The sequence below is a fragment of the Falco cherrug genome, chromosome 7 (genome assembly GCF_023634085.1).
Source record: "Falco cherrug isolate bFalChe1 chromosome 7, bFalChe1.pri, whole genome shotgun sequence".
NCBI lineage: Eukaryota > Metazoa > Chordata > Aves > Falconiformes > Falconidae > Falco > Falco cherrug.
In genome coordinates, this window is record NC_073703.1 from 56,044,405 (window position 1) to 56,068,155 (window position 23,751).

Genomic DNA, 23,751 nt, shown 5'->3' on the forward strand with positions numbered 1-23,751 from the left:
AGGAGACTCTTGTCCTTTCTGTTGCTCTTTGCTAGATTTAGCAAAATTCAATGGTGGTGCTAAATCAATTTTTTTTTAACTTTCAAGGGAAAAAACACTGGCAAAATTGTGTTTTCTAGGGAAGGCTGTGTGTGTAAATGAGAAACAGTGGATAGCAGCAGAGTGATCTCCTGTGGCCCTGCTAGTACAAGCTTTCCCCATATTGTCTCCTGCTTTTATATTAATTACAACTTGCATTATCAGCTGCGAGTCTGTAGCCCAGCAAATAGAAAATACTGCCCCTGGAGACCTAGCTTCTTGTATCTATTTTCCATCTCCTTCTATTGTGCTCTACTCAGTATTCACTGCTTTTCTCCTGGTAACACTGCTCTTTAACACAATTAGGTAAGAGCAAGAGCAGCACCATATTTGACTCCCAGTTATTAAAACTACTGGGGATACATGTGTGCTGTTTACCTTCTATGATATCTGGCATTAGTTTAGGTCATATGTGTGTGAAAATTTTATAGTATGCACATGTACACACACCAGGCAATTGCATTTTTGGCAGACATCATCCACACTCTTCAACGTGTTTCTGCAAAGTGTATTGCTAAACTTGCAAGGAGATATGAGAAGCCATGCTAACAGTTTGTGTATTTTATCTAAAGCTATCTGGTTTTCTGCTTGTTTTGTTTCTTTTTGTTTTTTTACAGAGTGACAGCCTAACAAAAATATCACTGAAATTAATAGAAAAATTACAATTAATGTTAGCAGGCTTTAGACCAGGTATCTGGTCTCTTCAGGTATCTAAACTACACCGATAAAGTGTTTCCAGTGAAGTACACTTAAGGTGTGTCATTTGGTCCTGTTTTTTTTGTGAAGACATACATAAAGTAACTACTTATGATTAGGCATTTGGCCAAGAAGTTTTTCTTGAGGGATGCAAAGTTGGAAACAGACTAGGGGAGAAAAAGAGAAGTTCACTGACACGTACAATGATCTTAGTCCAAAGCAAAAGAATGCTGCCTTTTTATGAGGCTGTAAACTCCACCCTTAAGAGTTATTTGTCATTTTTTATAATATTAAAGCCTAGCTGTTTCCCTCCCTTTCAAATTCTTCCAACATTCTACTGTCGCATCTTGTAAATATCCCATCTTACTATTTCTGTCCTTCAACAAAATTCTGTCGAATTGCTTCCTCAAGAAAACTGTGTCACAAGAAATACATTGAATTCCCAATCAATACAGTCTATTTTTTTAAAACGGGATCTACAAACCGGGGTCAAGACCAACTCAGCCTGATAGAGACAGAAAATGTTTTCAGCTGTGGGATGTCTTATTCAGTGATCCTTTCCAAATCATTATGGTTTTGAAACAGGCCGGTCTAGCTTTTGAAATACTGTATGATAGGTTTTGGATGACATTTGCCTTAAAACATAGCTGAGGTGTTACCAGTTAATTATTGTAATTTTCCTATGTGTGATAAGAAGATCCAACAGCAGCCAGCTTGAGAGCCTGCAGTGCATAAAATTAACATAACTCACTGTGTTCCCTGAAAAGTTTAGCCTAGGTGAACATGTTGCAATTATTACATCTTCTAAAAGAAGGTTCCAGCCTGATGTTGTTGGAGGGCTAAACTCATGCTATGCTATTGTTTCTTTCCTTTTTCATGTATTTCTTCTAGCTCTTTATCTGATTACCATCCGGCAAACAGCTGACGCTAAGAGGCTGCAGAGGGCTGAAGAGCTCCTGTCTGCTGTTTGCCTTCAGCTTGAAGCTATTTGAGTGGCTTCCTAACTCAGAGATAAAAAGAGCAGCTCATAGGCACAACTATGTTTTAATCCAGGCTGTAAAGAATCTTGCTCCGTTTTTGCATTTTATTTCCATCTGAACTTTTTGCTAACCTTATTTTCAACTTTTCTGTGTTTTTTTTTTTTTAAATAACATCTGGGCTGCTTGAACTTTCAAGGCTTCATATCTTTCTTTGTGTGCTTCTTTCCACCTGACTCTGTGAGATGATGGTAAAATATTTTTTTTGATGAAATTTTGGGGGTTTACAGTATTAATAGTGATTTCTAAGACTTAATTAATACAACAACCTCAGTGAATATAAAATACTACTGTTTGTTGAGGTTTTTTTCCTGTCGCAGTTCTGTGTGAGGAAAAGTAGATCAGTTTTCTAGGTTTTGGAAGGGGTGGTGGGTTTATGCTATAAGTGCTGTCACGCTGTCTGTTGCGCTGACAGGTTAGGCGAATTTCAGCTCCTGGCCCATCTTCTGATTTTACTCCCATCTTCCTGACATGGAACTGTGTATATAAGTACACATGTGTGTGTCTGTGTAAGGTGAAGGGGATTTGGATTCTTCTTACCCTTTGGTCACCTAGGGCTTTACTGGGAGCCTGTTGGAGTCATGGGGTCTTCCCTTTGTCTCTGCTGTGATCTGGGTTGGGCCCATTAGATTTATGTTGCTGGGTATTGTAGCAAGCCGTTATTTGGCAGTTCTATTTTGTATTGCTATAGAGCATGTGGTACTAATCAGTGCTAGGAGATTACTTTGAGATGTTTCAATATATATTTTGGGACCTGATTCCAATCACACTTACACTGAATTTTACAATGGGTAAATCAGTTGATTTTGTTGAACTTATTCCTACTACACATTGGGGTAGATGAGGTCAGAATCAGTCCTACTCAAATAATTTATCCAAACTTGTCACTTGCTGCTTTCAGGATCTCCTCGTGCTTTAATAGTCCAGTGTTATTTTGCAATGCAGATTTAAAACACAGTCAAACCTAAGAAGGAATAACTTTCTTTTTTTTAGAGGGCATTTTTTGTTTGTTTTGTTGTTGAATTATTATAACGCGCTTGATTTAAGTTGTCACATACAGGTGACAAGTAATGCAGGTCCAGCCCCTGGTCTGATCTGTTTCATGTGTTCTTGCTCTCCTTTTCTGCCAGAGGAAATTCCATCTCTTGCCTGCCTTCATGTGGTGCTGATAAAGCTCTTCCTGTACAGTAGAATTCCTGTTTTCCTTTAAGCAACAGCAGGGTATTGGGAATGATCAGGAAAGGGGAGGAGGATAGGAGGAGAATACACTCAGCAAAGTAGCACTGAACTGTAGCATTAAGTTTTCCTCACTTATCGTTTTAAATAGCAGCCTCTTGCTTCGGGAAAACCGATACTCAATAAATTAGAAAGTGTGCATGAATTGTGTGACTAAAGTACAGTAGTTGAAGTCTTATTTAGCCAAGTTTTGCAAACTTCATATGTCTGTCTTCCGTGTTCCCTTTTGTCATGTTTTATGCATAGTAATGTAGAAAGAATTACATAGAAAAAAACACTATACATGTTATTTTATATAATCACCTGGTAGTTATTCTTGACAAAACCTGTAAGCGCACTGTTAGAGCAATACCTCGAGAAAATCTTCTGAAATGTGTCATATCAAGGTGGTGGTGGGGGGCGAGGAACCATCTTTCCTGGTATGTAGTGTCTTTCAAAGAAAGCTTGCTTTTCCCCTTGCAACTTTGCATTTGCTTCAAGTTTTTCCAGCATTCAAATGGGTGAGAGAAAGGGTAGGGTGTGAGGACATGCTCCTCTCCCATGTGTGTTCTCTTCTACTTCTCAAAACAGTTTCCCTCCTCTTCCTCTCCCCTGCCACCTCTAGTCAGTCTGGGAAAAAAAACACATGTCGGGAGATAGTTTGCATATCAGCTATTACGATCCTAATGCAAACACCTAGTGACATAAACTGTGCAGGTTGATGCTGTCCTTACGCCCCCCCTGTATAGCTCACTGAGAAACTTAAATTATTTTTTTTCCTCCCCTGAAGTATTATTCTGCAGTACTATTCAAACAATTAAATCCAGCCAACTCTCTGGAAAGTTTAAAAAGGGGAAAAAAAATCTGTCCTTTATTTTACCAAGTAAATCTTTGTACCTCCTCTGCTTGTCTTTGCTGATGAATTATTACACTGTGCAAACAGTATCGATGTTTGGCACATTTCAAAAATGCTAATGTGTATACTTTTCCCCCCCCTCCTCCCCTCTTCTCCCGGTTTTCTTTCTGTTCTTCATTTGCTATTGGAATGGGAACTGTGGAAAAAATTCCTTGGCACTCTGACACCAGAATCCTTCATCTTGGAGAGACCACGATGATGCAACTTCAACGCACTCGGCAGGCACACCGGGGCCCTCCAGTGGGGGCCATGCTTCCCAGAGCGGAGACAACAGCAGCGAGCAAGGTAAAAGGTCAAACTTTTTCCCTCCGCAAAGTAGGCATGACTAAAATAACTCCAGCTTTTTTTATTATATCAGTACATCTGCCTTAGAGTAAACATGGAGTGGCAGACTTGCAGTATAATCAGCTGTAACTTAGGGAGATGGTATTTCCTTTTTCTAACCTACTTAGCTGCATTTTATTATTATTTCAAAGTGAAATATCTAATCTTCAAACAAGCTTTGTAATAACAATTGATTAGTTCTGCCAATTCCTTTACAAATTTGGTTATCTACAGTTTATTTTTGTGTGGTGTAAGTAAATATAATGACAGGCATACTCTCCAGCTGTGATGCAGTTGTTTGAGCTGGATTATAGACAGAGAATTTAACCTGTAGTTATAGCTGGGGAAGAGAGTCCTTTCTGGAGTTACGAAGCTTCTAAATTATATGAAGTAGAAGAAAAAAAACAGAAAAATGTTTCTTGCAATGTTTGCTTGTACGGACTTGTTTCTGCTTCTGAAAATCTAAATTTGGGATGGTAAATAGAGATAGACGTACCTGAACTGCAAAACCTCTGCAAAACCTTTGCTGGATCTACACAGTGAAGCCTTCTCAAGGGTTCAGGAGGTTTGGTTATTATTTCAGGGTTTTTTTTGTTTTACTTCCTACTGCATTGCACCTTGTGTGTGGTCATCTGTATCCATGCTGAGTGAGTGTCAAAGGCTGTCATTCTGATATGATGGTGTTTTACACTTGCTCATTAGAAGTATAAGTGACTCCAGAAGGTATAAGAATCAAGCCTCCAGTGCTAAGAATTGGGTGAAGATGGTACTGTCATTCTTGAATTTTGACTCAGAATAAATTTAAGATGAAAGTTTAAGGTGGGCTTCCGTTCTCATTTTTCTTTGTAAACTGGGTAAGCCTCCGCTAGTGAGTGAGACCTTACCATTATCACGTCTTATGCTTCCTCCATCTCATGCGTCTGCAGCATTTTGCCACTGTTTCCCCTGCCTGGGGGTTACACAGAGCCAGCTGACAGGTCTGCCATCCAACTAGCCATGCGGGATTCCAGCACTGGAGAGGGGAGCAGCCTTTGGGGCTACAGCTGCCGTGACTAGCCTTGTGCTGCAGGCTGCTTGCCACCATGATATTTGCCACGCTTAGATGGTGGAGCAGAGACAGGAAATCATGTCTCTCACGTGGCCCACTGCTTGGCACGGAGCTAGATCCCCTCGTCTGTCTCACGATCTGGCGTCGTACCCATTGCAATTCTAGGAACTTGCAAAGTTTGTTTCTAGTAGAGTGGTTTGGGTTTGTCTCCTATTTGTATGAATTGTTTATACATTTGTAATCTTATTGCTGATAGAAAGCAGCCATGGCACAGGGTGTGATCCAACTCCAACATGAGTCACACGGGGTTTTTTTTCCTGTGTGGTTGGATTGGAGCTGTAGGAGGCCCAGCATGAACTATTACAGCTTCAGCAGCTAACGAAAGGGAGAGCTTGACTGCTACGCAGCAAATTGGTGTTATGTCTATTAGCTGGCCATGGACTTACTGATGATCAAATGTTTACATTGTGTATTGTGGCTAAGATGCTTGGCATAGCACATGATAACTTGTGTACTTAAAAATGATTCTTCTGAATCATCTGCCACAGTGTTTTCATTCCACCCCTAGGTAAGAAATTTCCTCACACCTGTATCTTCACTCTGTCCCAGCAGCCCCTTAGAAATTAAAATTGTTTCTTCACCAAGCCATGCTTGATATAAAGAAATCCCCTGTATCGACATCCAGGGATCTTCCATTTCACTAGTCTCCGATCCCTGGTCATGTGACTCAGGTTGCTCAAGAAATATTGCTAAGTATAAGAAAAAGTAGGTGATGATAACTATACCGACTTCCTGTTGGAGACTGAGGTTTCTGGTAATATATATGATTTAAACAAACCTGTTACGCTGATTTCTGCAGAAGGGGAACGACTGCTGAAGGACCAAATCAGCCACAAGTGCTGCCCAGTCGAGCAGGATGAAACATCGCTAGTGTGCTTCCCTTTGTGCTCAGCTGGGCCTTTCAAAGGGAAGCAGTTGTCCAGTGGCAAATCAGCATTCCACTCAGCTGCTGGCAGCTGAAAGATGTATGATCCTACAGCACCGGCAAAATTCCCATTGGAGACAGCTTTGGATTGCTCTCCCCCTCTCAACCCTGGGAAAGACTAAAGAGAGGGAGGCCTGTATTGAATTTTCCTTACCCTTCCTTGAGAGAGGCAGAGTTTACTTTATGACTTGTGAACTGGCAGTGAGTCAGTCCCAGGCAATGCCAAGATGGGTAGATGCCCTCTTGAGCTATTCTGGTCCAGTTACCTATTTGGGTCAACTTGGCTTCCCTGCAGTTTTGTCAAGACCTTTCACAAATGCTTCTTCAATTATTCCACCTGCCCCAAAGGTTTCCTTGGGAATGGGAGCTCATTAGAGAGTCTTGGGTGACTTTAGCAACTTATGGTGTTCTGCACTGATGCCTGGTGGCAGCAGAGATTGATTCAAACTACAGTCTGACTTTTCTGGCTCTTGGGAACACTGTTTCAAGGGGTCTCTGCTTTTGCCTTAAGTCTATGATATGCAGCTTGTGATTTTTTTTTAATTTTTTTTTTTTTTTGCAGGGTGGGGGAGCGGGAGGCAGATGAAAAGGAATTGGGGGAGTGATAACCTTATTTTTGCAGACTTTCTCTGCATGAGATAGATGTATTTATTACGCAGTAGAATCCATCCATAATTCTTAAAGTCAGAACCAAACAAAGGTGTTTTCTCTGTTTATGGAGGACAGTCTGCACGACAGATGCCAAAGGGTTAAGTTAGTCAATCTGTAGTATTATTAGAAACATGCTGGCATTGAAAGAGTTAAAGAAAGGGCCTTCAGGCAGTAAATGTTGAAAGATTATCCTAATTTTATTAGTGGTGAGTGTCTATGTTGTTCTTAACATGTCACCTCACTTGTTCAACAGAAAACTAAGCTATGCAACATATCGATCATCTAGCAAACTAAAGTACTAGTGACCTGTAATCTTCCAAGCATTTATTGACTTTATCCCAGTTCAGATCCACAAATGCAGATCAATGCCATGTAATACTATTTCAGAATTTAGTAATTATATAGGTGGTCTGATCAACTTTCCCCCTGCCCTGGAAAGAGTTAAATATATCCAATAATAAAAATAAAACACACTAAACATCTTACAAAGGAGAAAAAGAAGAAGCTGATTTAATGGTCTAATGAGGCCATCTTCCAGAGACTTGTTTTGTGTAGGGCTTGCTTTGACCTTTCGCTTTGCTCAGGAGCCCAACGCTTCATTTTTCACATTCTTGCAATTACGTTAACGCTTCAAGCATTTCTGACTCCAAGTCAGCTAGCAACACCAGGCATAACTCAACACTGTGAGTTTTTCTCCTCTCTGTAGATTCATTAACAGGTCACCGGGGTCCCAACTGAAATTTAAAACTGACTGGTTCTGTTGGGTTAGCTGAGTTATAGCAAGGGAGATGGCAGGAAAGGGACTGAAAGAAGGGGAGGGGGGAGAGAAGACCCTGGAGTTTTTGCCAGGGAATATATGTGTAAAAACCCTAAGTGGAAGATTAAAAGGTGTGTGTAGCTTTATCATCCACCCTTTTATTTGGAGGGGAAAAAACACCTCTGAAAGTCTTCTGGGGTATTGTATTATGTTTTCCTTATTCTTTGTGAAACAAAGTGAAAACGGCCACTGCCTTTACACACAAGGCTAAATGACATCTAGAATTCAGCATCAGTTTGTACCACAGTGATGGATATGGTGCTTCCAGACTTTAATTCCTATTTAATCTCTTTATGGGATATTTCAAATAATGAATATGGCAGATTATGCATGAAAAGTGGGAAATAAATCTTTTTAAGGTTTAAAAACATGTGGTCTACAGGAAAGCACCAGGGAATAGTTTCGGTTTCATATTTTATGATACCAGGATTGTATACCTGATTTGTCATATTCTTAGTTCAGTTGCTCAACAGGCCTGATCCAGCCAAGTCAGATGGAGGCTGTGTTTCTTCAGGACCTTTCAGGAAGTTCAGCATCTTCTTAGGATTAGGCCTGGGGTGATAAACTTGACCGTAAGTGAGAAGCCAGAGACAAGCAACTTCTAGGTTACACAGCAGGAAAAATACAAATGGGCATTACATCCACTTTGCTTTACCCATGTGAGTAGTTCATCGCTGTGTGGTTTTTTTGGTTTGGTGGTTTTTTATGATGGAGCTGCTTGTGCTGAATGAAGAAGATCTACCCCTTTATAAATAACATCTGAGGCTACTCTCTAGGGCAATATCTTAAAGTAGTTTTGAAACATTTTTGTGACAGCTTGATGTTTGTCCCACAAATTTGTCCTCGATAGCTTTCTGTGGCAAAGACTCATCATCTGGTTTGGAGCAAAGTCAACTAAGATATCAGCTGAAATTATGTGTTTGTTCCAGGTTACGTCTCTGGATTGATGCATGCTGGAAAAATTAGATAGTATATTTCTTATTCATTATATACCATCTTGTAATAATGATGGCATACAAATCAAATTTGTTTGCAAAACTAGCTGATAATGCCCAAAGGCCTGTCCTAGTTGTCAAAGCTCTACTGAAAATAGATAAAGCTTTGAACCAAACTCCAATAGTGAGAAAAAGGAGAGGGATATGTTGCTGTTAATACAAAAAATAACACATTAATGCAATGTCTTTGGAAGCTTAATATCCAAAAGATAATGCTACAACTTCTTTTCCTTAGTTCTGTATTTATAGGTAAGCCTGCTGAGGCTAGTATGCATATTCATCATAAGGATTCAGAATGCGTTTTTATTCCTTTGTATTTGTACCTATAAAGCTATAGGGTATGGTTTTATTGGAAGAGAGCTGTCTTTTGTAAGAGAGGAAATTCCTAATAGAAGGGCTCAAACATCCAGACTGTGAAAAATCAAACTTGCTAATAAATAATGCTTCACTGGAGATGCATTATTTCAGAAGGCACAGCTCTCATAAAGGTGAACTGTATGAAGTATGAAAAACTTAAAGAACAATGACTTTTTTCAGCTGAGGAAGATACAGGAAGAGAGTAGCCCTTATTAATTCATCTTTTCCTTTCAAGTTTGAGGGGCCCGTCCTTGTGTTGATATGTATGAGTAATTCCCATTAATGGTGATGGGAGTTACGCATGTGCACTGACAGAAGAATAGACCCCTTAGTGTTCAAAGCACATGAAATTTACATTTTTTCCATTGCTGTAATTGAGATGTTGACAAATTGGAGAATATTGATGAGCCTTTGTTTTAAGTATTTCTTGCCAAGTTTGCTTTATTTTTTCATGGTTTGAACAATAGTGTGGGTTCAGCAGCAATGAATAATAAGGGTAGAGTAAAGATAACTTTGTATTTCAATATTTTGATGTGCCAATATGAAATAAATTGTCTTAGGCAAATGGAATATGCTGTTTTAATCATTAGCTATGCATGAAAGAAAAATTGATGTTGACATCTTTGCTGTAAAATCGTTGTAATGGGGCCTTCCTTACAATTCATTTTTGTAAAATTCATTTTGTACATTTTGCAGCAATTGAACAATCCCTGCACTGTGAATAGGCAGAATTCCCAGAAATACTGAGACAGTTGGCCCAGTAACTGCTGAGCTCACACTGCACACCACATGCACATTAACCATAATGATGCCAGAACCAGCTTAGCTAAATATAGTCACATTTTAGAATCCTCCCGTCCTTTCTTTTCTCTCTGTCTCTTGCATGAACAAATACATCTCTTTTGCAGTTTTTGTTTGATTGCTGGAGTCAGTGAACAGTTATGTCCCTACCCACTATTCAATAAGTAGCATTAAAATTTCATACTGAATCTTCATTTCACTATACAGTTTTCTAATAATCAGGCTGGTGGCAACTGCAGAGTCCTCACATTTTATTAAATCAAAGTGTGTGTCTGCGTGTGTTAAAATATTATACTTGTATTTTATGTTCTCACCTCATTCTTAGCTTTCAGTCCACATAGGTTTTTATATTTAGATATAGATAAAAATCTATATATGCATTAGAAAACACTTACTTCCATATTTGAAGTGTGTTGTGCTGGGGTTTCAAATGCTGCCTAGGAAAACTCTGTCAATGGAATGTTTTCATAGTGGCAGTAATCTCTTTAAAATAACCCTAAATACAATATGACAGATGCCATCTGGAATAATCTTTTGCTAGTTGCTTTCAACTTTTATTTTTTCCTACAGCTAAGTTCATCTAAAACTGGTCACTTACTGTTATGGTGAACATAGTGAACTCTTTCCTCCCTTTTGTAAGTGAACATTCAGAGAAAATAACTAAACCATTTTACTTAAGAGATTGTTACTGTTGAGAGGTTTGCCTCTGACTTCATGTTTCTGGGTGTTTTTAAATATATATATGCATGTATGTGTGTATATATATATTTGTTTATATATTTGTATGTTTGAATTTCAAATGAAAAAGGTAGGATTCCCCCTTAGGCCATTCTTTCCATCTCAGATCTTACTCAGCCTAACCCAATTTGCCTCCAAATGCGAGATTAACATCCCATTTTGCTAAATTATAATTGTATGTTTGTTACAATATTAATGGTTTCATAATGCAACAGATTCAAACATACAGTAGCGAGTGCTTAAACGTCTTCCTGTGTTGTTAGAGACTGACTAATTTCTTCCTATATATGCCAACTTATTTGAAAGATCTAGTGTTGGAATCTCTGGATTTTTTTTTTAACTTAGTCGTGTAAAGGGATGTCTCCTGATGCCTGTTAGAGTTTAATTTAGAGTAGTAATTAAACTTGAATACTGCCTCATAAACAAAAGATAAACAATAAACCAGCCACATTCCCTGCTGTTTCATAGCTTTCTTTCCCAGATGTTTTAGCCTGATAATTTTTACATAGTGAACTACCTAGCATGGAGTGCTATGGACAGAGGTCAAAGCCTGGTTCTTTGTAATGGGTTTTACAAAACTTTTTGTTAATGAAATACTACAGAATTTTCCTTTGTGTAGCTGGTAAAATTGTCAGATACTGAAGGACACTCATTAATTGACTTTTTAATTCTCTCCCTCTTGTTTAACAAGACAGCACTAATTAAAAAAAAAAACAAACAACAAAAAACAACAAACCCACAAACTTTCTTTTAACTGCTGATGACCAAGGAAGGTCGCTATTTCTGAATGTTAGGGTTCTGGGGTGGTACATTAGAATCTTCTATGTCATCCTTAAAAAAATAAATAAAATAAATGCCCTTGCAGGAGCTGCTTTCTTCATGTTGATCTTAAGCAACTAAGGAAATGTTCACAGTGGAAGGCTTTTACTTTTCCAAACTGCTCCTGTGGCTGCTGGGGCTCGTGTGTCCATCTCTGGACCGCTCCTCTGTCAGCCATGATCTTTCTAATTGCCAGGTACTCGTAGGCCGTTCAGCTGCAGAAGCCATGTTATTTTCACTGGGTGGGGTAATTACTGAAAGCTGAGAATAGCTGCACTGAAGACACAGGGATACTTTCATGATCCCATTAGCATAAGAGAGGGTAAATTATTCATGCCAAGTGAGGATTCTATGGGGAAAAGTATAGTTAATGCACATAGTTTTTAAATGTATCCCTTTCTGCTCTGAGACTAAATTCTTGTTGGATTCAGTTCTCAGACATTTACGGGAAAGCTCTAGTGGCATGTTAGACGCAGTTCATCTCTCTCTGTTTGCAGCGCTCTCAATAGAGACCATCTGGCAAAGATCCAAAAGGTGATTAAACAAAATGATCAGCTCTTGTTGCTGTGTTACATGTCCAATACTCTGGATTAAAAAACATGAACCACAACAGTCAGCTAACATCATTTTTTTTTTTTCCCCTTCCCTCTTTCCCCTTCCCCTGTAAGAATTCAGATGGTCTGCAAATGTCTATGCCATCTTTGTGTCCTTATGGCCCATAATCATGAACAGGTTGTGCAAATGGCTCTTTCTGTAACACGGTCTGTTCCAGCAGCATAGAAACATTTCATATTAATTGGGTCAGTCTAATGTTCATAATGACATGGGGAAAAATTACCCAAATGTGTTCTTATAGTAAACACTTAAAATGTGCCTTTCTCCTATTAGAAAGTGAAATTTGACATCAGGCTCATGTGACTGATTTATTTTTTAAGACGGAGGAAAATCAAAGCATGACATTGTCATCTGCTGAAAATAGTTTAAAGCCCCTTCTAACCAAACAAAAAAATAAAAAGGGGGGGGGGGGGGGAATGAGCTGTGGTTTAACACCACAATCAGGGATGAATTTACAGTGCTATTCAGAAGAGTACTCCCTTATCATAAACAAGCTGATAATCACACTGAATCTAACTCCCAATTAGCTCTTTCTTTGCTCACAGTGATCAGCATACATGTCCTCCTTAAGCCGTGATATGTTGCTGTTGAGTCAGACAGAACATTTGTATACCTTATGTCATATTCAGAATTTAAGGATTAACACTATATATTTACCAGAAAACCCAGCTAATCAGCAAGGTAATTTTTCAAACCAATCACTCCAATGCCTGAGTTAAGGTAAAAATGCCAAGACTGTGAATAGGGGACATATGTATCTTATCTTTTTGGGGTTGCACCAAATGCCAAGTACTAGCATAAATTCAACAGAAACCAGACATTGTTGGAAAGTAATTAAAGAAATATTGAAATTAAAACCACCATATGAGTGAAATATTTGTAGGCCCACTTTGTTGCATGCATAACAATTTGCATGGAATTGAACAGTGTTTCTTTCTCTTTTACTTCTTGAGTTTTACTTTGTTGAATGTGACAGAGGAATCACCACTCTGTATTCAGCCATAGGATCAGAGGGATTTTCTTCATGCTGAGGATGTTTACAGTCCAAAATCAGTAGGTTTACTTAGAGGAGAAATTTATTAAAAAAGAAAAGGAGAGTGAGAGAAAATTTAAAGCCTCCAAACCTATGCCAAGAAAAATCAAATTCCACTTTTGAGAGCTTAAAAGATGCACTGAGGCTGTTGTTTCTCCTTACTGTGCGAGGTTGTTGTGGTTTAACCCCAGCTGGCCACTAAGCCCCACACAGCTGCTCGCTCTCCACTCCCTGCTGGTGGGATGCGGGAGAGAATCTGGAGAGTGAAAGTGAGAAAACTTGTGGGTTGAGATAAAGACCATTTAATAGGTAAAGCAAAAGCCTCACACCCAAGCACAGCAAACCAAGGAATTCACTCACCACTTCCCATCGCAGGCAGGTGCTCAGCCAACCCCAGGAAAGCCGGGCTCCATCACACATAATGGTTACTTGGGCAGACAAACACCATCACTCTGAATGTCTCACTTTCCTTCTTCTTTCCCCGGCTTCCTGTGCTGAGCGTGACATCACATGGCCTGGGATACCCCTCTGGTCAGTTGGGGCCAGCTGTCCCGGCTGTGCCCCCTCCCAGCTCCTTGTGCCCCCCCAGCCCCTCACTGGTGCGGTGGGGTGAGGAGCAGAAGAGCCCCTGGCTCTGTGTGAGCGCTGCTCAGCAATATCAAAAACATCCCTGTGTTATCAACACTGTTTCCAGCACAAATCCAAAACACAGCCCCATACTAGCTGCTGTGAAGAAAATTAACTGTAGCCCAGCCCAAACCAGCACAAGGGTAAAAGCAGTAGGTAAGAGGCACCTAGGTGCCCAGGGAGGGGAGGCCAGGCTTCCCCTAGCATCGCTTCGGACTGGCAGATGAAAGGGACCCACATAGCCTTGGGGGGCTTAAGGCTATTACAGGGCAAGTCATGCTCTGTTATCATGCTGATTTCCAATTGATTTTTGGCTGTACAGTACTTGTTGTAGGCCCTCTAGAGCATCAAACACTGCATTATGGCACTACACATTGTAATACACAGGCCTTTTGTCTTACTGTCTTTACCCTGCCTGAGAAGAGGAGTGCTAACCACTCCATGGCTGCTCCAGCTTCCCAGCAGCCGTTAGATCTGGGGAAGCAGGACAGGTGAAGGAAATCTGATGGCCATTGGCTCTTAACGTGGTTTGATGCATGTTTCTAGTTCTGAATTTTCAAACCAATCTGATTTTAAATTACTGTAAAACATTGCTTTTCATTTATAAAATTACTTCTAAGTAACCGATTGCAGGGTACTAATAAACCCAGGTCTGGTGTCTAAATAATACTTTCTCAAACTTGTATGATTTATTTAAGCTAACTGGTACTAGAGGTTGTTAAAATTGGAACTGAGGTTGCAGGAAGCTTTTTATAGGTTGAAGTGAGCAATTTCTCCTGTTTTCTATCTTCTCCTTTCTTCACTGAAACTATTCTATCACTCAGGTAGGTTTTTCATTCCCTAAAAACCAAGCCATCTACATATAAGTCTTGATAAACTGAGGATTTTTAAAATCAAATGAGTGTCTATATATTTAGGATATTATCTTCAAATAAATGTTTACCATTTTAACCAGTTGTTTCCACTGGCTTGCGTCTGTTGCAGTCCATGCAGTAAACGGTGTAAATGAAATGTTTTAAAATGTTTTCCAGAAGAAAAATGTACATGTGAAAAGAGATGTAGAAACTCAGTCTTGCAACTTTCTGGTGTTATGGGAACTATAAGAAAGTGGTATAGTGATAAGGATAGTGTGATACCAGTGACAGCCACCTTAACTACCCTGCTAGCTGCAGGCATGATCCAAATAAAAGTATGGTCAGTGGGAAGACATCTGTTATTTTGGTGGCCTGCTGGTAGCTCCTCAGTTTGTTGCCATGAGGTAAGGGTATGGCTGTTTACCCAGGAGCAGCTAGCTGCAGAGCTGAATCCAGTAGGACCTTGTGTTACATGCCCTCTCTGATGTGTGTTCTTCCCCATCTGTACAATGGGCACAAGGGTACTTAGATGTTGCATGGATGTTATGAAATGATCACCTGTTGTCAGTGCACTGCTCTGATATTCCAGGAATGCAGAAAATTCAAGTGCGTTCTTGTATTGGCCTCCCTGAATGTCATAAAAGAAGCACTGGATATACTGCATTTGTAAATTGTATTGCTTGCTTTAACACTTCCTCTTTTTTTAACAAAGGCGAAAAAAGGTGAACAAAATAGCTTTAATCTTTAACTTTGTATGGTTTTTAGTTAATAAGGCTTATGAAGTGAGCAATAAAAGATGACATGGATCACATCACCAGTTCTTTAGTGATATTTGTATAAAGGTGAGAAGTCTAAAGTGATGTTTCCAACGTTAAAAAGTTGTTGAACCACTATATATGTGTATTCCTTGTTTAATGGGGGTTTTGTTTTATTTTTTTTTCTCTTTCCCTGAACAAGCATAGTAAATGTAGGGCAAGTAAAACTTGATTCTGTGTTCATATTTAGGTTTTAGGGATCCAAGGGTAATGTCGGCTTAGAACAAGACAGTGCAATACATTGTCTTTTTTTTTTCTCCTTCTTTAGGATTTCCTTAGTACTCTAAAGCTATAGAATAGGTTGTGATATGTAGTAGCCTTGCACATCAGTAGCTCTGTCTTTTAAACAGAGGCATTGATTTTTCTCATCCTGGCATGAGAAGATCTAGCGTACCCCCTGCTCTGTTGCCTAAGAGTTTTCAGCATGTAAGCAGGCAATGGTGGCTAAGAATGAAAGCTCTGGGCATCAGAACTGGCAGCAGTATTATGAATAGTCTGCTTCATATTCAGAGTTTTTTTGTTAACTATGAAATACAGCAAATCCATCTTTTTTGGGGGGGTGGGAGAATTTTGTGTAACTATTTTACTGTTGTTTATTACTGCTTTTAGTCTTAATAAACATCCCAATCTAGATTTAGTAACTTGGGTTTCTACAGAACTTAGAATAACACTTTAAAATGCACCAACTAGGTGTCTTGATCATGAAACTCGTGAAAGATCTGTCTTTTGTTTATGAGTCAGTGGTGGATTGTCCAGAGAAGGTTTGAAGGAAAGGGGTGGGAATCAGTTAAAAGAAGTTTTTCATTCTCAGAGGAGAGACAAGGAAGACACCTTGCACATAAGATCCTGATCCTTCTTGCATGGAATGAGTAGCAATAACAGGGGCACTGCTGCTTTCAGATGTGCAAAGTCTGGGTCAAACACATCCAAATAAATGAAAGCAAAGCATGATTCTCTTATCTTAAGAATCAAACACACACATACACACCCCCATTTTTTTGGTGACAATTCCCACAGAAACGATTGACGTTAAGACACATAAGATCTACAAAAAGACAGCCATAAAGGTCTTCCTAACATTTCTGAACAAAATTTCATCATGCCTTACATTTTATAGGACAAATAATAATAAACACCAGCTTTTTTTACTTGCATAGGCAAGTTTTGAGTATTTTTTTCCTCTAGTGGTTTTTAAATGTTAAAGTAAGCTTCAGAGAAAAATAAATTTGTGCTTTCAGTTTGGTTCATTTCTTGAAATACTAGCACTTTTTCAGATCTGTTGGACAGAACAGACTTTTGCGGTATACTCAAAACTAACTTTAAGGAATTTGCTGCTGTTTGATTGTAGTCAATATAGTAATTCACCTTGTGTGCAGGTATGGGTGGAGTTGGAGGAAGTAAATGATTCTTCATTTTCTGCTGTTACATATGGGTGGCTTGTAAGTGGCAGCCCCCAACCCTGGCTGTGTTTGGGTTATTTGTGAGGCTGTCTTTACCCCAGGATAAGGAGTGAAGACAGGGAAATCATCTGGTGGCAGAGTTGGCACAAAGGCCCGTGTGCTCCTGTTCCTACCTACAGTTGGAGTAGTGAGTAGAGAGCAAGACAAAGTGGTTTCCTCCTGCTCCACTGACTTCCCAGCTGCTCTGAGTCCAAAGTCCATTGCTAACTCCAGATGCTCAAACTTGCATTGAGTGCTGTCTAAGCTGCCAGCTGCATAACTTGTGGAAAGAGCTCAGATTATTTTATGGATGGTTACCTTTGTACACCCTTGGCACTATACATTCCTCATGCACAAGCGAAGACTGGGGTCTTCTACTTTCTTGTGTAAACAGAGCATTTGCTGTAACTGACAAGGATTGGTGGAGCAGCCATGAAAGAGAGAGGAGAATTCAACAAATTCTCTGTTAAGATGTGATTTGTACCATGAAATTTTTTGACAACCCCAGCATTTAATTCTGAAATAAGAGTGCTCTTTTCCTTATAATCTTGCATTATGCCCACCAGCTTATTGTGGCTACACTTTTTTTAAGCAATTGCATTTGTTTAAACTTTCCTTGGGCCTCTCCACATGCAGCTCTAAGTTGGCCATACCTAGATTTAAGGCAGCCCCTCTTTGCAGAGAGTCCAGCAGAAGTGAATATGACAAATACATGCATATAATTTTATTGCAGGACTTGGTGCTAAGGTCTTAAATAATTTACGAGCGTAAAATTAGGAAATTCGCATGAACTCCCTGTCTAATTTTACACTCCTGCCTAAAGAGGATGGAACATTGCTTAAATAGCACAAATCAGATTTTTTCAGCTTGGAGCTTCCTTTCTAATTCCTCCCACCTCAGCTTTACCACTTACTAACGGTTGTCTATTTTGTAGGACTCCTGACCCCATACATCTGTTAAAGGGGACAGTTCAGGATGAACACAGCCTCCTACTCAGTAGGACTGCAGTGTTCTCTTAGCTCCTACTAGATGCTTGAACAAGCAGAGGGCTTAAGTGAAATCCTTTAGCTGAGCCAAAATCTGTTCTTATTTAGGGACTAATCCAAAGCCTGTTAAATCAACAGAAAGACTTCGGTTGACTTCAGTGAGCTCTGGATCAGGCCCTTCCTTGCTAATACATCTGAAATCAATGGAACTACATTGGGCTTCTGCCAGGAAAAAAAAGGGAGAGGGACTGTCCTTCTGCTTTATTTATTTGTACAGTACCTAACACACTGAGGTTCTGGTGCTCAAACAGTAGTCTCAAGTGCTTCATTGAGACAACAATAATTTTGACTTCCTGACATTACCTGGTGTTCACAGACTCCCATTCAGCTGGGTACATAATTCAGATGTTTAAAACAACCATGTATGCTGTGCATCCACTTCATGACCAAGCATTATCTTGGTCTTCTGATGTTTTACATGAAGAAATTTCTCGTGAAAAGTAAAAAGGGAGGGATTTTATATTAGTAAAAAAAAAAAATCATATTTCTGTGCTATCAAATTGTAAAGAAAGCTGTTTTGAATGAAAAAATACTCAGTCCATAGAACACATAAAACCTAATGAGTGTAACTTTTACTGTCAGTTCACTGCCTTCAGAAAATTATTAAAGCCCGATGTCTTCTCTACAGTCAAAAGGCTGTCACCTTTTTATTATTTCTTCATTACTGCCTTTTATTTTTATTTCTCAGTGTTAAACTGAAGCCCAAATTATAATTTGCTACTTATTAAAGTTTCTAATATAATGATCAGCATATGGAAATGGCAAATATTTTTAGGCAAAAAATGGCAAAGGGTTAAAAGATCTTACATGTACCTCAGCATAGTTCTTCTGTTTTCAGAAGTGCCTACGATAACCAAAGCAGGACCTCAGTCTGGCAAAGACAAATATACATATAACTCTGTATATTGCAAGTGCCGTTACTAAAATAATGAGGCCCACAGTAGCGTTAATGTTACCACCTCAGCCTTTGTAAGAGTCGTTTTCAACTGACATTTTCATTCTAGTCCTAAACTACAAATATTTTCCTCAAAAAGAAAGCTAGTAGGTATTGTTTGTTTTAACATTAGACTTTGATTAGATTTCATGTGCCTCTGAGGCCATGCACTTAAGATTAATTTTGTGTATTCAGATACTTAATATATTTTGTGCAAAACATCTATCACCATGTGGAGTTGTATTTGAGTAAGAAAAAAATCCTAGTTCATAGATTTTTTTTTGGTGGTAAATTTAGACCTGTCTTTCCAGATGAGAAGCATTAGTCTTAATTAACGCTTTGTTTTAATAGTCTTATTTTTCTTCAACAGTTTTATCCATTTTGTGTAGAACAGTAAATTCCATAAGCTTAAAGTATTACAAAATTAAATTTTGATTTAGATGTTACCAAAATGCTTAATGCATATAGATGTCTTTCATTTTAGGGAAACAGGGATAGACTGATTTGTGCTAGCATCTCAGCTGACTGACAGTTTGGGGTTTTCTGTCCTTTTCATGAGCAAGGATTTAAAAAGAGAAAAATTACTGCAATGCTCATACTTCAGACCAAGGGAGAAGTAACAATGCAGTTTTCCAGTTAAAAAACACATAACAAAGACTATCTCATTAGTGTTGAACATTTGATAGATTTTGATTGCTTATAGGTTTTACTGCTTTCTTCCAGTTTTAAAGGACCATATCTGAACTTCCCTAAAGTTCAAAAACTTACTTTAGGGGCTTGAGTTAGACGTAGCTGATAGCTAACCAATGTGTAAGTGCCTGTTTTCTTCTTTCTGGTTTTTGGTTTTTTTGTGTGTCTCGGAATAATGAAATTCATCTTACCTTATCCATTTCCAGAAAATCTTCTGTAATGCATATCTGCAATGATAGATGAAACACTTTCATTTAGCTGCAGATTGGTTATCCTAATTATTTCCTTGAGTTAGATCTTATTAACGATTCATATTCCCAACTTTAAGCATAGTTTGGCATAAATTTATGTCTATGAGCAAGGTTTTATGAAAGAAGGGTTTTCTTGATTTTTTTTTAAAGATCTTTCATTCATTCTATTAATCTCTAACTCAGGCTCAGCTACAGATTTGCCCCTTTTTTGTTGTTTTGTTTTCTCTTCTGAATATAAATTTGGGTAGGAATATGTTTCATATAGTCAGGCCTTTCTAATCTGGTAATTCATCAGTGACATTCAGGGTTTGGTTTCAAACCCCTCTCTGCTTTCTTGTAAACTAATCCTACAGTCCTTGGACCACCAAAGAGAATGTCATTTTAGCTAGAAGTCCACACTGTCAGAATTCAGGTTTACTGTATGCCAATTAACCCTCCTTTAAGCTCTTCCAAACGGCTATCAATCTGGTTTGTTTAAAAGAAATAAGCTGTCCTTTTATTTTAGAACTAGTAAAGAATTTTACATCTTTCCAAAGCAATTTTCTGCATTCTTACTGACTTCATTGATGTGAATGTAAAGTACACAATAGGTCAAATTCTGACTTCAGTGGGAGTTGATGGGAGCACAATCTGTATATTTGAAAGCAGAATTGGTTAAATCTTGGTGTGCCTATGCAGCAAAAAAAATCTTATCTTTATATAATTTGTCTTCATATAATCAGAGAATATAGATTTGAGTTTGTTTCTTATGTTATTTTCTATGACTGCCTTACATGAGCTCAGAGGAGCTGCTTATGTTCTTAGCAGGGGTGTGTGTGTATATAGGTTTTTTTCCTTGTTTATTCACATATAAACATTTTACATGCTTCCTTAGAGAATTTCCTTGTAAGGTTCAGTTCTTAAGAGACTGAGAACTTGTCTAGCACGTAATTTGTAAACTATGCAAAGAGCACCCTCCAGCTGAGGCAAACCCTAGAAGAATTCACTTGGACCCGCTTTGCTTGCCACTGTTAGTACTCTTGGATGGAAGGGTCCCAGTTCAAACTGTGGTTGTAATGAGCGGGATACACCCATGCATGGACAGATGTCCAGTGCAGGATCCATGTATTGGTCTTCTATTCCAGTCTTGCTTCAAACAGATGTTTGTTATAGCATGATTTGTTTTATTTTGGATCATTTTGCTTCTGAACACAAAAAACACCCACTGCTCTCATGCCTTCTCCATGCTCATTAGCTGTTCTTGAGTTGTCTGTCTTACTTCATGGGAACTTCTATGTACAAAATGAGATTATTGCATCCAAAAGAAAATGGAGAATGTCAGTTATGCAGTGGGCAGGAATGTTGCTGTTAAATTCAGGTGAAACTGTAGATTTTTTTGTGTACTTCAGCTTAAAACTGCGTAAAAGTTATATCTCACACTTTCAGAAGAAAGGCTTCATTTACACCAGGCTTCTTATGCTTTAAATAACTGATTAGGTAGCCTTGATCTACTCAAACATTACTTTCTTATAACAGTCCTTTAAAAAACTTGTTAGGAACTTCTTACCTTATTTTAAAACTGCTATAGGTGGGAAACATTGACATTGAAAAACTATTTTTTTCGGGTAGTTTAGGCCTTTAACATAGCATTAGAATATTTCCTTCTGTAAATCATCTCTCACATATTAAAAAGCAACTGTCAGTTGGTTTCCTTCCTGTCTTGTATGTGTTTGAGGTTATAACAATAGAAGTCCTAAGCTTAGCTTCCCCCCACCCCCCCACCCCCCCTTTTTTTTTTTACTTTAATTTGATGACTTTGGGGGGGTGGTCTTTCTCTTAGTTACATTAAGTATCCATGAAAGTAGGGGTTTTATGGTGATGGCTTTTTTTTTTTTTTTAATAGTATGGCAGAGGATAGTTCGACATAAACCCTTTAAAAGTAGGTATTGTAAAATGTAGGACATGCACAAAGGTTTGTCAGGTTTTGCTTGAATCAGCCCACATCTATTATAAGAAATGGTAGATCTGCAGACAGGCTATGGCTTTTGTCATGTCCAGGGGAATCCACTGAATCTTGGCCTTCATTTAGGATTCCCTCCTGATGAGCAAATTCCCATGACCGCTTTTGAAGCTTTAAAAGCTTTGGTTTTGTTTTAAAAGGCCTCTGAGCATAGGCAATGTTTTCATAAGCATTTAGAAACAAAAAACTGAGCTTTTAAACCTTCAAACATCGCTGCGGGGATTCACTCCACTTCTCAGCAGACCAAGTCTGAGATAACACCTGCAAGAAGTGTGTATCTGTGAGTGTGGATTTTGTGAAAATTGTGATGCACCATCTCAACTGACCCACGAATGTGACAGCAGCATGTCTGTGTCTGTGTAAATCTTATTGTTATGTTTTGCTGCTACTCATTTTTAAGAACGAGCTATTATTTTTGTTCTGTGGAATGACTGAAATGTGGAATCCAATTTTGGATTTAGATTGTTTCCATTTCTTCTCCCTGTACATCCTCTGATGCAAATGCTAACAAATGGTCTTCAGAAGAACAGACTGAGTGAAAGTCCCTGGTTATGTTTCCTTATCTGAAGGGTATTTGTTTTTTTTCCTTCAGCCTTACTTACGTCTTCTGCAGGTAAACATCAGTTGCACAATAAAAGGTAGTTTTCTGCAAGTAGATGGGTCATACCATATGTAAACCCAGGTCTGCGATTAGTAGATGAGAAATAATGTACAATGGAAATGAGTGGACAAATCATCAGACTAGTGATATTTCAGAAATACTCATTCGCACTCCTTTTCAGCTCCATCTCTTTGCATCTGAAGTGAAATGTTGACATGTTTCAGGGGCAAAGGAGAGGGTATTTTCAGAATTAAGGACAGACGCTAAATAAATATATTAAAGGTGCTTTTCTCCTGTCCTGTTCTCAAAACACCTGTTCAAACAAATAAGCACATATTTTGGGATTGATGATACTAACTGGCATACTTGGCACCAAATAACCTGCTGAAACTAAAATGTTGATGCAGAACATGTGCTTAACTTAACAGTCCATAACCCTGTTTTCAGAACACTGAAATACCTACCCTGAGGAAAGCTCATAAAACAAAGGTCTTTAAAGTTCATAGATTAGACCAATGAAGCTGACGCTGTTTTTAAGAATGTGTATCTTCATTGACTCCTATTAATTCAAGATGGCCAAGTGTATGAAATATGAGACTTGAAAGCACTGAACATTTTATTTTTTTTTAAAGTGTCCTTTCCATAGGTTCAGTGGCTAAAGGAATGAGCAGAAAAGGGACGCTTGAAGAGGCAAACATTCTGCATTTGGGAGGACTACATATTGCAGGCAGATCTGAAAGAATCCCTTGCTTGATTTCTAAGGGTATTTAATTGAGCTTTTTACAACATACAATGTTTAATTCTTCTAGAAGTTCCCATGCCCTGAAGAGTCTATTGCTTGGGATTAGGTTGAGTAATTTGGCATATCTCTAATTGTGTTTCCCTATGTGTAACATTCCAGCTACGTCTGTCTTACTTTACTGTTAAATATATAATTTATAAATAGATAACAATCCTGATAAGCTTGTTTGGATCCATTCTAGAACAAAATTACTTGTTTTGAATTGTGTGTGATAGCTTCAAGCTACTTTAGAGTAACTGTCCTCAACAAAGAAGAAATCTTTGTTACACTGTTCATCTGGAGGCACAGGAAACTAAAAATCTGAGCTACTGTAGCAACTAGGACCTGTTATTTCTGAAGTGCTTCTCAAGAAATAAACTTTCTGCACCAGGCAAACGTGAATTCACGACAAATATGTGAACACACAATTTTCCTTTTTGCACTTGTCAGTACAGGGTGCATGTTTGTTTGTTACTTTTAAATGGAAGAAATTAGAGTAGGCTATATTAAGCTGAACAGAATTTTCTTAATTGAATTCTTATGGCTGTGTAACTTTTCTGACAAAAAAGCTTACTATCTTCCATTTCAC

The 23,751-nt window shown here is 38.6% G+C and overlaps 1 protein-coding gene across 8 annotated transcripts in view; it reads left to right on the top strand.

The window, feature by feature from the left end:
• MEIS2 (Meis homeobox 2) overlaps positions 1-23,751 on the top strand; it is a 175,136-nt gene that overhangs the window by 12,602 nt on the left and 138,783 nt on the right. For all 8 annotated transcript variants that reach the window (XM_055716904.1, XM_055716905.1, XM_055716903.1 and 5 more), the window contains one exon: positions 4,113-4,227. In XM_055716904.1, coding sequence (XP_055572879.1) covers positions 4,113-4,227 — 115 coding nt within the window. The remainder of the gene's footprint in view (positions 1-4,112; positions 4,228-23,751) is intronic.